This window comes from Podarcis muralis, chromosome 16, assembly GCF_964188315.1.
Source record: "Podarcis muralis chromosome 16, rPodMur119.hap1.1, whole genome shotgun sequence".
Taxonomy (NCBI): Eukaryota; Metazoa; Chordata; class Lepidosauria; order Squamata; family Lacertidae; genus Podarcis; species Podarcis muralis.
The window spans coordinates 2,642,273-2,656,278 of record NC_135670.1 but is presented as its reverse complement, the minus strand read 5'-3'; the positions used below and the strand labels follow the sequence as shown (position 1 = coordinate 2,656,278).

The 14,006-nt window shown below is 49.6% G+C and overlaps 1 protein-coding gene across 3 annotated transcripts in view; it reads right to left on the bottom strand.

Annotated features, from left to right (window-relative positions):
* Nucleotides 1–14,006, bottom strand: part of CELF3 (CUGBP Elav-like family member 3) — an 85,730-nt gene that overhangs the window by 26,343 nt on the left and 45,381 nt on the right. For 2 of the 3 annotated variants that reach the window (XR_013391064.1, XM_077920796.1), the window contains exons 3-5: nt 5,562–5,610; nt 3,906–4,034; nt 1,434–1,513 (exon numbers count right to left, since the gene is read on the bottom strand). Coding sequence is in view for 2 of the 3 variants with exons in the window: in XM_077920796.1 (XP_077776922.1) it covers nt 1,434–1,513; nt 3,906–4,034; nt 5,562–5,610 (258 nt within the window). In the remaining variant the exon portion in view is untranslated. The remainder of the gene's footprint in view (nt 1–1,433; nt 1,514–3,905; nt 4,035–5,561; nt 5,611–14,006) is intronic. The other variant, XM_077920797.1, reaches the window with a different exon arrangement.

Below are 14,006 nucleotides of genomic sequence, written 5' to 3'. Positions count from 1 at the left end.
GCATTTTCTCCTGATTTCCTGTCTTCAAAGCCCAAATTCTTCTTTTAACCGTTATGCTCTGGTTAATGGGCTTTGCTCATGACATACTTTGATCTCAGGTGTTTTAATATACAGTCGTATCTTGGAGTTGAACGGAATCCATTCCAGAAGTCCATTCGACTTCCAAAACATTTGAAAATCAAATCGCGGCTTCTGATTGGCTGCAGGAAGCTCCTGCAGCCAATCGGAAGCCACGGAAGCACCATTGGACGTTCGGCTTCTAAAAGAACATTCAAAAACCAGAACATTCACTTCCGGGTCGCGATCGTTTGGGAGCCAAAACGTTTGAAAACTAGGCTGTTCAACTTCCAAGGTATGACTGTGGTTGTTTTGCTACGTGTTGTCAGACGAAAGCTCATGTCCGCCCCTTAGCCAGGATAGTCAACCACCAGGGATGATGGAAATCATGTTAACCTGTGGACAGCACCAGCTTGGGGGAAGGTCTAGAGTTTTCTCAAAAATGCACATTATTAGGGGAAAGTGTCAGTTAAATGTATACGTTAATGAAAGTAACATTAAAAATGCATTATCGTTAGGGAAATTTGCTTGCAGATATGGGTGCACAAGGGGGAATTGTGTACAAAGATTTGTACACTAAAGACAAAATGAAGATTTTTTTTTTTTAAAAAAAATATAAACTGGTGCAGAAATGCGGAGAATTGAAGTTAAGATTGGAAAAATTAGAAACGGAGAAGAACCCAAACTGATTGATTTGTGCCCTATTTGCCGCCCCTTGATCGCTGCTGTCTTAAGTCGTGCGTGAATGCATAGCATCGGAGGGTAGCTTGAGAAGTTGGCAACCCCCTGATTCAAACAGCTATTTAATTCACAAAGCAAATTGCCGGATCTCTTTTCTGCACCCTCGGCAAATCTTTTTTTAAAAAAAAAGTTTACAAATGTACAGCCGGCAAATCTTTTGGACTACAGTGGTACCTCGGGTTAAGTACTTAATTTGTTCCGGAGGTCCGTACTTAGCCTGAAACTGTTCTTAACCCGAGGTACCACTTTAGCTAACGGGGCCTCCTGCTGCTGCCGCCGCGCGATTTCTGTTCTCATCCTGAAGCAAAGTTCTTAACCTGAAGCACTATTTCTGGGTTAGCGGAGTCTGTAACCTGAAGAGTCTGTAACCTGAAGCATATGCAACCTGAGGTACCACTGTACTTTTTTGGGAAAGCGGAACAGAGGACGATTGTCCACTAGGAGGTAGCAGAGCCTGTGGAAGATTTCTTCCCTCTCCCTCCTCGCTCGCTTAATGAAGGCGGAGCCTCAAAATGAAAGGACTTAATGGAAGGCAGGAGGGATTTAGCAAGACAACCTTCTTCTCCTCCTCCTCTGCCCCCCCACAGCCCCTGGCTCTCCCTGCCCCCCAACAAGGCAGAAGTTGTGGGTCTCACTGGTAACGTGCGGCTTCCGTGCAACGTATTGATGGCAGCTTGTGCTTCTGCGTGCGTCTGGAACTTCACAAAGGCACAGCCTGGGAGAGGGAAGAGAAAGGGAAAGATGCGGAGACAGAAACAGGATGAGCTTGGCCGCTGGATCAGGCCTGCGCCCGGTACTCACAGTGGCCAGTCTGATGCATCACTAGGAAGCTGTCAGAGGCTGGTGGGGGTTGCTCGTGAGTAACCAGGCAGGACTCCGACCTGTCTTTTACAGGTTTTATTGTGCAAACTATTTACAGTGCAGATCTACCAAGTTCATGTCTGTCTCAGTCGCTTGCAGAATCCGGGAGTGGCCCCTTCCGGCTTCTCCCCCAACATAAGAACTTCGGCACCCCAAGGCTCCTCCTCCCCTCTTTGTATTTCACCCTTCTGCGCAAGCTAGGCGACGGAAGTGGCGTGCGTCCCTCCTGGCCAGCCTGGCCAGGTGAGGCCCTGGGGCTCTCAGCAGCATCCTTGAGCCCTTTCCTTCCAGCCCGGCCAGGTGAGGCCCTGGGGCTCTCAGCATCATCCTAGAGCCCTTTCCTTCCAGCCCGGCCAGGTGAGGCCCTGGGGCTCACAGCATCATCCTTGAGCCCTTTCCTTCCAGCCTGGCCAGGTGAGGCCCTGGGGCTCACAGCATCATCCTCAAGCCCTTTCCTCCCAGCCTGGCCAGGTGAGGCCCTGGGGCTCTCAGCATCATCCTCAAGCCCTTTCCTTCTAGCCTGGCCAGGTGAGGCCCTGGGGCTCCCAGCATCATCCTTGAGCCCTTTCCTTCCAGCCTGGCCAGGTGAGGCCCTGGGGCTCCCAGCATCATCCTTGAGCCCTTTCCTTCCAGCCTGGCCAGGTGAGGCCCTGGGGCTCTCAGCAGCATCCTTGAGCCCTTTCCTCGCTTGGCTGGCCCCTTCCCTCTCTCCTCCACTGGAGGTGTGGCTTTTCCCACTGCTGGAAGAGGAACTGCTCCTCAGGAGTTTCGGAGGCTCTCTGTATCCCAACGGCCCCCTGCCTCCCTCCCTTGTTCCGATGGCAGCCCCCCAACAGAAGCCCACAAGCAGGAGACTGACCACAGGAGCCCTCCGCTCTCCTGTGGTTTCCAGTGACTGGCACTGGGAAGCACCGCTGACTCTGACTGCAGAGGCATCACTTCCATGAATTGGTCAAATTCTCCTAAAGCTGCCCGAATCGCTGGCCATCGCTACATTTTGTCACGGTAGCCATTCGCCAGCCACCCCCTCCCCACCAAGGCGCCCTTGTCTCTCCTGGGTTGCGCTCAGGATGGCAAAAACCAATTGTGTGTGTCTTGAGCTGTGCCTAGCTCTGATTGGCTGGGACCTGTGCCGTCATGAACCCAGCTCACCCGTTTTAAACCTCTGAAAGGCGGGCAGCCCATGGAGCTGGGGGCGTGGAGGAGGACCCACTGAAACAGGGTCCAATTGGCTGTTTGGTATGTCGGTCGCCTGCCTTCTAGATGCAGGTGGAAGCCAGAGCCAGGGCCGTCTTAAGCATATCCGGCACCATGGTGCAAAGCTCCCTCTGGTCACCCCCACCCCTCCATTCCCCAGAGTTTTTTTAGGGAGGACAGCGCTGCCAGCGGGGCTGGAGGCGGCGGGCAGCAGCTGGAGTATGGCTCCTTCGGCGGGAAAGAGGCAGAGGCTGGATGCGGCGCCTCCCAGCTCAGCTGGCTGCTGCGTGCCGCGGTGGCCATGGCAGGCAGAGACTCCGGGCGCGGCGCTGCTTCGGCACGGCATGGCGGGCAAGGGCGGCGAGCTGATGCCCGGAGGCGCTGCGTCCAGCCTCCGCCTCACCCTTCAGAACTAGGCGTCCTGGTGCCCCGTGCCACTAGCCTCTATGAGTAAGATGGCCCTAGACAGAGACACCCGTCCAATGATCAATGCTCTGTAAGGACGTAAGATCAGGCCAACGTTAGCTCGCTGTGCCTCATCGCTTTTTAAAACAGGCCTGCATGAATCAGGCCCGGCGCACCCATGAGGCAAGAGGAAGCAGCCGCCTTGGGTGGAAGGAACCCCCAAGGCAGCACCGGATGGGTACCCTTCCACCTCTGGCACTGGGAGAGAAGTGGTGCCAACATCAGTGCCAATTCCCGGCAAGATCTCGCGAGATCTGGGCGAGATCTCGCTGGAAATCATTAGTGATCTGCCACTGTTTCTCTGGTGGAAGTGGCAAAGCGAGGCGGCACTTTCTGTCTGGCATCTATCAAGCGGCAAAAAGTGATGCGCCCACTCCGAGCATGCGTACGAAATGTTCTTAGGTAACAGGGGGCCCTTAGTCACTTCCCAGAGCAGCAACTCTCTCCAGATGTTGTTGGACTACGACTCCCATCCCTAGCCGTTGGCCAAGCTGGTACTGATGGGAGTTATAGTTCGAGGGCACGTGCTCAGGGGCAACCTTCCGATGGCAGCGGTGGGCAGTCGCCCCCCCTTCTCCACTCACCTTTGCTGGTGCCGTCGGGACCCCGCAGTACCGTGCACTCGTCGATGTTCCCAAACGGCTCGAACATTTTCCGGACGTCCTCGTCTGTCTGCTGCTTACCCAACATTCCCACAAAGAGCTTCCTGTCTTCTGGAAGGAGGAGAAAGGAGGTTGGTCAGATAAAGGCCGTCCTGGGGGAGCCCAGACTGCGCCATAAACATGCCCCCCTTCGTTCAAAAAGCTGGCACAAGTTTTAATTTGTTTCCGGTCTATTTTACCTTTTCGGACGCCTTGGATTATTGTTGCTGTTCCTCTTAGTGGCAATTACGTCTTTTAGGGTTGGTTTTTTTGACAATCAAGCAGTATATACCGTATTTTTTGCTCTATAAGACTCATTTCCCCCCTCCTGAAAAGTAAGGGGAAATGTCTGCGCATCTTATGGAGCGAATGCAGGCTGCACAGCTATCCCAGAAGCCAGAACAGCAAGAGGGATTGCTGCTTTCGCTGCGCAGCGATCCCTCTTGCTGTTCTGGCTTCTGAGATTCAGAATATTTTTTTTCTTGTTTTCTTCCTCCAAAAACTATGTGCATCTTATGGTCTGGTGCGTCTTATAGAGCGAAAAATACGGTAAATTCCACAAAATAAATAATATACTATATATTTCGCTCTATAGGACGCACACACATTTCCGCTTAATTTTTGGAGGGGGAAAAGTGTGTCCTATAGAGCGAAAAATACAGTACATACACACACATCCACCCCAGGGAAAAAACCTGGGGGGATTGCACCGAAAAATAATTGAAGAACAACAACAAGAAGAATAAAATTTCCTCTTGCGTGCCAACGTAATATGGATTCATTAAGCACGATGGGAAAGTCATTACAGTGACTGTGATGATAAGAAGGGGTTCACATTGGACCAATGATATTGGGAATAAACAACAGAGAAAATGCAGGAACAAAAATAAAAGACTTTCTCCAGACCAGCCAGAACATGGGAATCTCCAAAAAATTAATTAATTCAGAATGTATAAATGGCACATATATTTATTTTTAATTTGGATATGATGTGGCAAGATTAATGAAAAAATTAATTAAAAATTATTATTTTTAAAAGGGGGGAAAACCCTGGAACAGTGTGTGTGTGTGTGGGGGGGTGAAACTTATTAGCTCTCCACCACCTTTGCCAAAATGGACCCCTTCAGAAGATTTGGACTACGACTCCCAGTTGGGTGGCACTGATGGGAGTTGTAGTCTAAAACATCTGGGGTGTGTGTGTGTCTCAGGGTGGAGAAGGCTGTACAGTCGTACCTCTTGTTATGTTTGCTTCATGATACTTTTTTCAGGTCGTGTCCCGCGGCAACCTGGAAGTACCGGAAAGGGTTACTTCCGGGTTTCGCCACTCGTGCATGCGCAGATGCACAAAATGATGTCGCGCGCATGTGCAGAAGCGGCAAATTGTGACTTGCGCAGACACGCCACTGCGGGTTGCGTTCCTTTCAGGTTGCGAACGAGGCTCCGGAACGGATCCCGTTTGCAACCAGAGGTACCACTGTATTATTAAGGGAATCAAACCTGTCCAGAAAGTGGAGGCCAGCTCCTCCAAAGACACCAGGTGAGCAGGCAAGCTGCTCTCTGAACCGCCCAGGACCCCAGCACCCCAGAGGGAGACTCTACCTCCTCTGCTTTCGCTGTCGGCTGGCTTCACCTGGATCGGTCGGTTCATCTGGAACGAGAAGGAGACAGAGGCTGTGGATCCAGATCCAGAGGGGTGAGGTGGGGCAAAGGCCATCATCATCATCATCATCATCATCACCATTTATTATTTATACCCTACCCATCTGGCTGGGTCTTCCCAGCCACTCTGGGCGGCTTCCAACCAAAAATTAAAAACAATACAGCGTCAGACATTAAAAACTTCCCTAAACAGGGCCGCCTTCAGGTGTCTTTTAAAAGTAAAATAGTTGTTTATTGCCTTGACATCTGCTGGGAGGGTGTTCCACAGGGTGGGCGCCACTACCGAGAAGGCCCTCTGTCTGGTTCGCTGTAACCTCACTTCTTGCAATGAGGAAACCACCAGAAGGCCCTCGGAGCTGGACCTCAGTGTCCGGGAAGAACGATGGGGGTGGAGATGCTCTTTCAGATATACTGGACCGAGGCCGTTTAGGGCTTTAAAGGTCAGCACCAACACTTTGAATTGTGCTCGGAAATGTACTGGGAGCCAATGTAGGTCTTTCAAGACCGGTGTTATGTGGTCTTGGCGGCCGCTCCCAGTCCCCAGTCTAGCTGCCACATTCTGGATTAATTGCAGTTTCCAGGTCATCTTCAAAGGTAGCCCCACGTAGAGCGCATTGCAGTAGTCCAAGTGGGAGATAACCAGAGCATGCACCACTATGGCGAGACAGTCTGCGGGCAGGGAGGGTCTCATCCTGTGTACCAGATGGAGCTGGTAAACAGCTGCCCTGGACACAGAATTGACCTGCGCCTCCATGGACAGCTGTGAGTCCAAAATGACTCCCAGGCTGCGCACCTGGTCCTTCAGGGGCACAGTTACCCCATTCAGGACGAGGGAGTCCCCCACACCAGCCCGCCCCCTGTCCCCCAAAAACAGTACTTCTGTCTTGTCAGGATTCAACCTCAATCCATTAGCCACCATCCATCTTCCAGGCACTCACACAGGACCTTGATAGACTACAACTCCCATCCTCTCCCCTGAGTGTTTGCCATCCTGGCTAAAGCGATGATGGGAGCTGACAACATCCTGCAACATCTGCACGTGTTCCCCTCCTGCCTGCTTCCCACACCTGGGGTTAGAATTTAGGAAATACTGGGGCAGGTGCAACTCCAGCTTCTTAGAAGCACAGCGTTTTAAAACCAATGCTGTTCCATTCCTCTTTTGTATCGCTCCTTTCCTGCAAGGAGTTCAAGGGGGCATTCATCACTCCCCCAAAAAACATCTCCCCACATAGCTGTCAAGCGTCCCTTATTTGGCGGGACAGCCCCTTATCCCAGCGCCATGTCCCGCTGCTGTCCCTTATTGATGATGTCCCTTAAATAAGCTGCTGAAGGTAATGGGGCCCTTTCTATGTCCAGCTGTCCTTTGTCAACAACAAATTGTTGCTGTTTTTTGTGTTGAATATATGCTATATGGTAATTTATGGACCTAATTGGTATCTAAAGCCATTTGCACGCAACAAAATATGTATTTGATCAAAGTAATTGTTGATCCCTTATTTTTGAGGCTGCTGGTCCCTTATTTTCAAATCTGTAAGTTGACAGCTAAGGTCCGTATAGTTAAAGCTATGGTTTTCCCGGTAGTGATGTATGGAAGTGAGAGCTGGACCATCAAGAAGGCTGATCGCCGAAGAATGGATGCTTTTGAATTCTGGTGCTGGAGGAGACTCTGGAGAGTCCCATGGACTGCAAGGAGACCAAACCTCTCCATTCTGAAGGAAATCAGCCCTGAGTGCTGACTGGAAGGACAGATTGTGAAGCTGAGGCTCCAAGACTTTGGCCACCTCATGAGAAGAGAAGACTCCCTGGAAAAGACCCTGATGTTGGGAAAGATGGAGGGCGCAAGGAGAAGGGGACGACAGAGGACGAGATGGTGGGACAGTGTTCTCGAAGCTACCAGCATGAGTTTGACCAAACTGCGGGAGGCAATGGAAGACAGGAGGGCCTGGCGTGCTCTGGTCCAGGGGGTCACAAAGAGTCAGACATGACTAAACGACTAAACAACAACAACAAGTTGACAGCTATGTCTCCCCATTGCATCCTTGCGACAACCCTGTAAGGTAGCATTAGGCTAAGAGCCCAGGGGTCACACTCGCAGACCTTCGCCATGCCATTTTTAAACAGCCAGGGAGTTCTGGGAGCTGCAGTTTGCGATGGGTGCCGAGAGACCCCCCCCCAATTTCCCCACAGTTCCCCGGAAAGAGGGGCTGGTTGCTAAACCACTCTGGGAATTGTAGTTCCTCTGGGAGGGGAATAGAGGGTCTCCTAACGACTCTCAGCGCCTTCAAACTACAGTTCCCAGGATTCTCTCACGACTGTTTTAAGATTATATAACCATGCTTTAATGGTAGATGAAGATGACGGACTATATGGAACTTGCCGAACTGACCGGGAGACTCTGAGACCAGAGAGAAGAGACGGTGGAAGAAGATTGGAAGAAGTTTAAGGAATATTTGAAAAAATATGTTAATATTTACATCGTTGAATAGCTTTGGAAGTGGATATAGGCTGTAGGGTTAGAAGTAGAAAATAGTGTGTTTTAAAACAGTATTATTTGCAAGTGATAAAAGGTGAAGTTATTTTAAGTGTGATAAAAATAAAAAAGATGGTTAGAAACTATGATATATGTGAACTGCAAAAGATGAAGTAAAATGAAAATCAGATAGGTGGGACTTGGGGAAGCCCACTTAACAATGTTTAGAAAAATAAGGATATGACATGAATTGGTTTGTATTGTTTGTGTTCTTTATTTGTGTTATAAAATGAATATATTTTTTTTGGAAAAAAAAGAAGATTATATAACCATGCTTTCAAGGTGCGATGTCAGCCTTTGGGTGAGGATCAGAAGGCTGCCCCCCCCCCGATCCTAGCCCCCAAAACCCCAAATGGCGCAGCACATGGGCACCGTATATGTGCTATGGGTTGTATAAAGAAATAAAAAGATGCGGGTCTCTTTCTCTCTCCCCCTCGCACAACGACCCTGCGGGGTAGGTTTGGCTGGAAGAGATAGTCCAAGGTCGAGTAAGGATTTGAGGCTTGGTCTCCCAGGTCTTAGCCTGACACTCTAACCACTACGCCACACTGCCCTTGTTTTACAAAGGGAATTGCACACACACAAAGCCCCAGGCAGCCTCGGGAGGGTTAAGTCCCTGATGGAGAGCACTCTCCCCAGCCTTTGGGATTAGAAAGAGCTAGATTATCCCAGCAGGCAGCTGGGTCCTTTTTTCTGTAAAAGCAGTTGTAATCACATTAAAGGAAAGCAGGCCTTGCGGAGGCGGACGAGGCCTCGAAGGCCCGGGAGCAGGGAAAGAAGAGAGAGAGAAAGGGAGATTTCGCTGGCAAGGGCTTGTCGGCACGGCTCCATCTTGCCTCCCTGAAACTGCTGCTGTGGTGGCAAGCTCTAGTGGGCCACCGAGTTCAGTACTGCTCACTCAGACTGGCAGCTGCTGTCCAGGGTTTCAGACTCAAGGGCCATTCCCGAACCTAACAGGAGATGCCTAGGACCTTCTGCACGCAAACTGGGTGCCCTGCCACTGAGCCGCAACTCTTTCTTCAAAACCAAAGGTTCTAGTCCTCATGTTTCCGAAAAAGGAAGGACTTAGATAGCAACACGGGAAGAGACATTCGACTGGGCCACCTTGCTCAATATGGCCTGCACTGGCTGGCAGCAGCTCTTCAGGCAGCCCTGGGGATTGAACCTGGTACCTTCTGCATGCAAAGCAGGTGTTCCACTAGTGGCATAGCGGGACATTGTGAAGTGCAGAAGGAGGGCAACACGGCAGCCCTTGTATCAAACAAAGTGCAAGGAGGTTGAACGTTCAAGCTACCGGCATGAAGCAGGTACCCCAGCAAAAAAAAGGAAAGACGTAGCTAGCCTCTGTTTCCTTGTTTCCTCTGGCTTCCCACATGCTAATCTGTCAGACAGACCAGCTTGAGAGCTTCAGCGGCACCTCACTCCTTTGCCAGAGCAAGGGATCTTTGTGTCTATCCACCACCCGGGCACTGCCAGTCCGTGACAGCAATAAGAGTTTGATGGGGAAAAGGTCTGGCCTGGTATCAGGAAGTTTCCTATTGTAAACCAGCAAATAATACGCAAGAGCAAAAACAGTTTGAAAACATTAAATGTTTGGGATCATGCAGTTTCAAACAAGCTAACAGCCACCCCACAATAAACACATCGTCTGTTAAAATCCTTAAGAGTGATGATTCCTTCATTGCAGTGGGTCCCTTCTAACTCTACGCTTCTATGACAATTATAGGCATGTGATCCTGACAACAAGCGCAGTGAGATTTACCTCTGAGTGAACACTAATAATAATAACAACAATAATAATAATAATAGTAATAATTTATACCCCGCCCATCTGGCTGGGCTTCCCCAGCCACTCTGGGCGGCTTCCAACAAAATATTAAAATACAGTAATGCATCAAACATTAAAAGCTTCCCTAAACAGGGCTGCCTTCAGATGTCTTCTAAAAGTCTGGTAGTTGTTTTTCTCTTTGACATCTGGTGGGAGGGAGTTCCACAGGGCGGGTGCCACTACTGAGAAGGCCCTCTGCCTGGTTTCCTGTAACTTGGCTTCTCGCAATGAAGGAACCGCCAGAAGGCCCTCGGGAGAGGGACCTCGGCGTCCAGGGTGGAGATGCTCCTTCAGGTCTACTGGGCCAAGGCCGTTTAGGGCTTTCAAGGTCAGCACCAACACTTTGAATTGTGCCCGGAAACGTACTGGGAGCCAATGTAGGTCTTTCAAGACCGGATAGGATTGTGCTGTCGAGACACTCGGATACTGATTGTGGTCGTGTTTTCCAAAAGTAAAGGACTTAGGTCTCATGCTTTTGACTACTACAATGCCCTTTACATGGTGCTGCCCTTGGAAGCAGTTCAGAAAATCCAGCTTTTCCAGGATGCAGCAACCCACACGACCTCATGTAGAGTGAATCCTTTTCAGTCCTTGATGCTTCGGAGTCAAATTCGCAACATTCGGTTTTCTTTTTCCTTAAAAAAAAATCCCCCCAAAGCCAGAATGTGAGTTATTTCTTACAAAGCACGCTTTCCCCTGCCCGTGAAATAAGATAAATTGGTGGCATTGTGTGTGCCGCAGGTGCAGACGGCCTCTCCTAATGAGGTAATCCTGGACCAAAAATAGGGCGCAGAGCGAAGTGGCGCCAGATTATGGGACTCCTTCTCGACAGAGCTTGATCTCGCCGTGGTTTGCAGCTGGCCATTCAGAACGCATCTTTCTCTGGCGAGCCTTCTGCGGGCAAAACCGAGCTCATCGGCGGATGGGCTTTCTCGTGAGCCGCCGTGGTGCTTTTGCCCAAGCTGCCGTGAGGACGTCAGTGATGTAACACTCGTTTTTCATGCTCTAGCTCCTCAATCTCAGAAAATAAAATAAAATAAGAGGATTTTGTGGAGCTGGAATAGACACGGAGAAAGGGTGTGGAAAATGGGGGCAGAGGATCTTCTCTCCCAGGAGAGATGAAAGTATTTGGGGCTTTTAAAATGTGGATGGATCTGAGAGAGAAATTCAGTCGAGGTCACATCTAAAGGCGAATTCTACTTAATTTGCACGTTCCAAAACAATGCACAAACAACAAAAAAAAAACTGGCCATCCTTTGAAATTTTCACTCCCTGAATTTTGCACTGCTGTTCTCCAGCAAGGTATTGTTTACAAAACAAAACATACAAATATACATACTGGGCAAAGTGTGCAAAAAAGCTGCCTATATTGTTGGAAACAGCATACAAAAATATATTATACAGAGGGAAATCGCATTGCAAAAAAATGTGCATGTTAAGCAAAACGGCGTAAGAAAATGTGCAGGAGAGAATTCGCACTGAAATGTTCATGAGGATTTGTTTTTATTTTTCTAGTTCACAAACTGCAGCAGAAATGTGGAGAACAGGATTTAAGATAAGGAAATGGGGAGAAACCGAAATGGGCAGATCCACGCACTCCCTACTCTGGGGACGGGGTTCGCAGGCCAAACAGGCTTTTATGAAGTTATGCCCAGTGTAGAGAAAGTGGAGGCTGTAGCAGAAGGCGAGGAACTCTGCCTCTTCTTGAAACATTTCCATTCCAGCTGGTCATCCTGAAAATTATTTAAGAATCGGCAGCTGACTTTGCTTTCTTCCCCCCTTGATATATCACATCTTTTAGACTGCAAGCCTGAAGACTGATTTCATTCCCATCTTCACCCATGACACTAGAACTCAAAGTCACCTCACAAAACTGATGGGTAGGAAATTAGGTAGAGAACCAAAGGATATGATTTCTTCACCCAACACAGTCTTATGGAACTCTCTGCCACATGATAAAGCAAGGAACACTGCCTTGGAATCCTTTAGGAGAGCATTAGACTAATCTATGGGTCTGCTAACTCCATTTGTTGTTGTTGTTTAGTCGTTTAGTCAAGTCCGCCTCTTCGTGACCCCATGGACCAGAGCACGCCTCCTGTCTTCCACTGCCTCCCGCAGTTTGGTCAAACTCATGCTGGTATCTTTGAGAACACTGTCCCACCATCTCATCCTCTGTCATCCCCTTCTCCTTGTGCCCTCCATCTTTCCCAACATCAGGGTCTTTTCCAGGGAATCTTCTCTTCTCATGAGGTGGCCAAAGTCTTGGAGCCTCAGCTTCAGGGTCTGTCCTTCCAGTGAGCACTCAGGGCTGATTGCCTTCAGAATGGAGAGGTTGGATCTTCTTGCAGTCCATGGGACTCTCAAGAGTCTCCTCCAGCACCAGAATTCAAAAGCATCCATTCTTCGGCGATCAGCCTTCTTGATGGTCCAGCTCTCACTTCCATACATCACGACTGGGAAAACCAGAGCTTGAACTATATGGACCTTTGTTAACAGCTAAAAGGTAAAGGTAAAGGTACCCCTGCCCGTACGGGCCAGTCTTGCCAGACTCTGGGGTTGTGCGCCCATCTCACTCAAGAGGCCGGGAGCCAGCGCTGTTCGGAGACACTTCCGGGTCACGTGGCCAGCGTGACATCGCTGCTCTGGCAAGCCAGAGCCGCACACAGAAATGCCGTTTACCTTCCCGCTAGAAAGCGGTCCCTATTTATCTACTTGCACCCGGGAGTGCTTTCGAACTGCTAGGTTGGCAGGCGCTGGACCCGAACAACGGGAGCGCACCCCGCCGCGGGGATGCGAACCGCCGACCTTTCGATCGGCAAGCCCCAGGCGCTGAGGCTTTTACCCACAGCGCCACCCGCGTCCCATAACAGCTACTAGCTGGCAAATATCTGAAAATATCTGAAAAGTATCCGCTCGGCTCAGAAAGTTTCTACCTGTGAAAACCAGATACCGAGGACAAAGGATGGTGGGAAGAAGGGGGAGCTATTATAAACACCCCCAAGAAATTGGGAACTGTAGTTTATGGGTGCTGGAGATTCTAGGTCTGTTAGGGGCAAGCTACAGTTCCCAGGAGTCTTTTGAGGGAGCAACATACTTTAAATACATGTTGTGCTTAGAGCCAACATTTAGAGTTCCCTGGATTCTCTGCTTTGCGGGGGAAGGAAGCTGCAACTGGTATAAATAAATCTGTGGTGCAGAATTTCTTGAAGTCCCAGGTGTGTGCCTGCTTCTCTAAAGATCATAAAGGGGGAACCTTCTTCCTTTCTTATTATGGAACGGTTAATAGGGTTTTTTAATTATTGATTCCAAGATGCTCGGAGTGTACCTTGATGGCCAAAGACCTAGCAGCGTATTGAATTCAACTATAAATATAAATAAGAATCGATGGTGAGAGGTGCAAGGAGGAGAGGGTGCCAAGTTCCTCACTCGCGAGGTGCAGCAATGGAGACGATTGGTGAGCAACAGAAACGCCCGCACCAGCCCTCCCCACCCCCCAAAAAACAGCAGATTCCCTGCAAAGAGGGATTGTGCGACTAAACCAGATTTAAGTCTGCAAGTGTAGACAGAGCCTTGTATGCAGGGGCTCATTCCTTCCCACCCCGTCGCCACAATGAGAACAATTTCATTTATGGATTGCATTTATTTCCCACCCTTTCTTCCAAGGAGCTCAAGGTCCTCCTCGCTCTCCATTTTATCCCCAAAAAACAACCTGTGCGGTAGGTTAGGCTGAGAGGCAGTGACTGGCCCAAGTGAGCTTCCTGGCTGTGTGGCAATTCGAACCCTGGTCTCTCCCAGGCAGGGACTAGTCCAGCACTCTAAGAACACTGGCTTTGTGGTGGAGATGGGTTCCTTTTCGGAGGAATGGCCTGATAAAATTTTAATAATAATAATAATAATAATAATAATAATAATAATAATAACCAACTCTCTTCGCTGTTCCACCACTAGATCCCACTGACCTCCAACCACCTCTCTCGCCCCCCTCCTCGCCCTCCGGCACTGAAGTTGGGGGTGTGTGTGCTCCAAA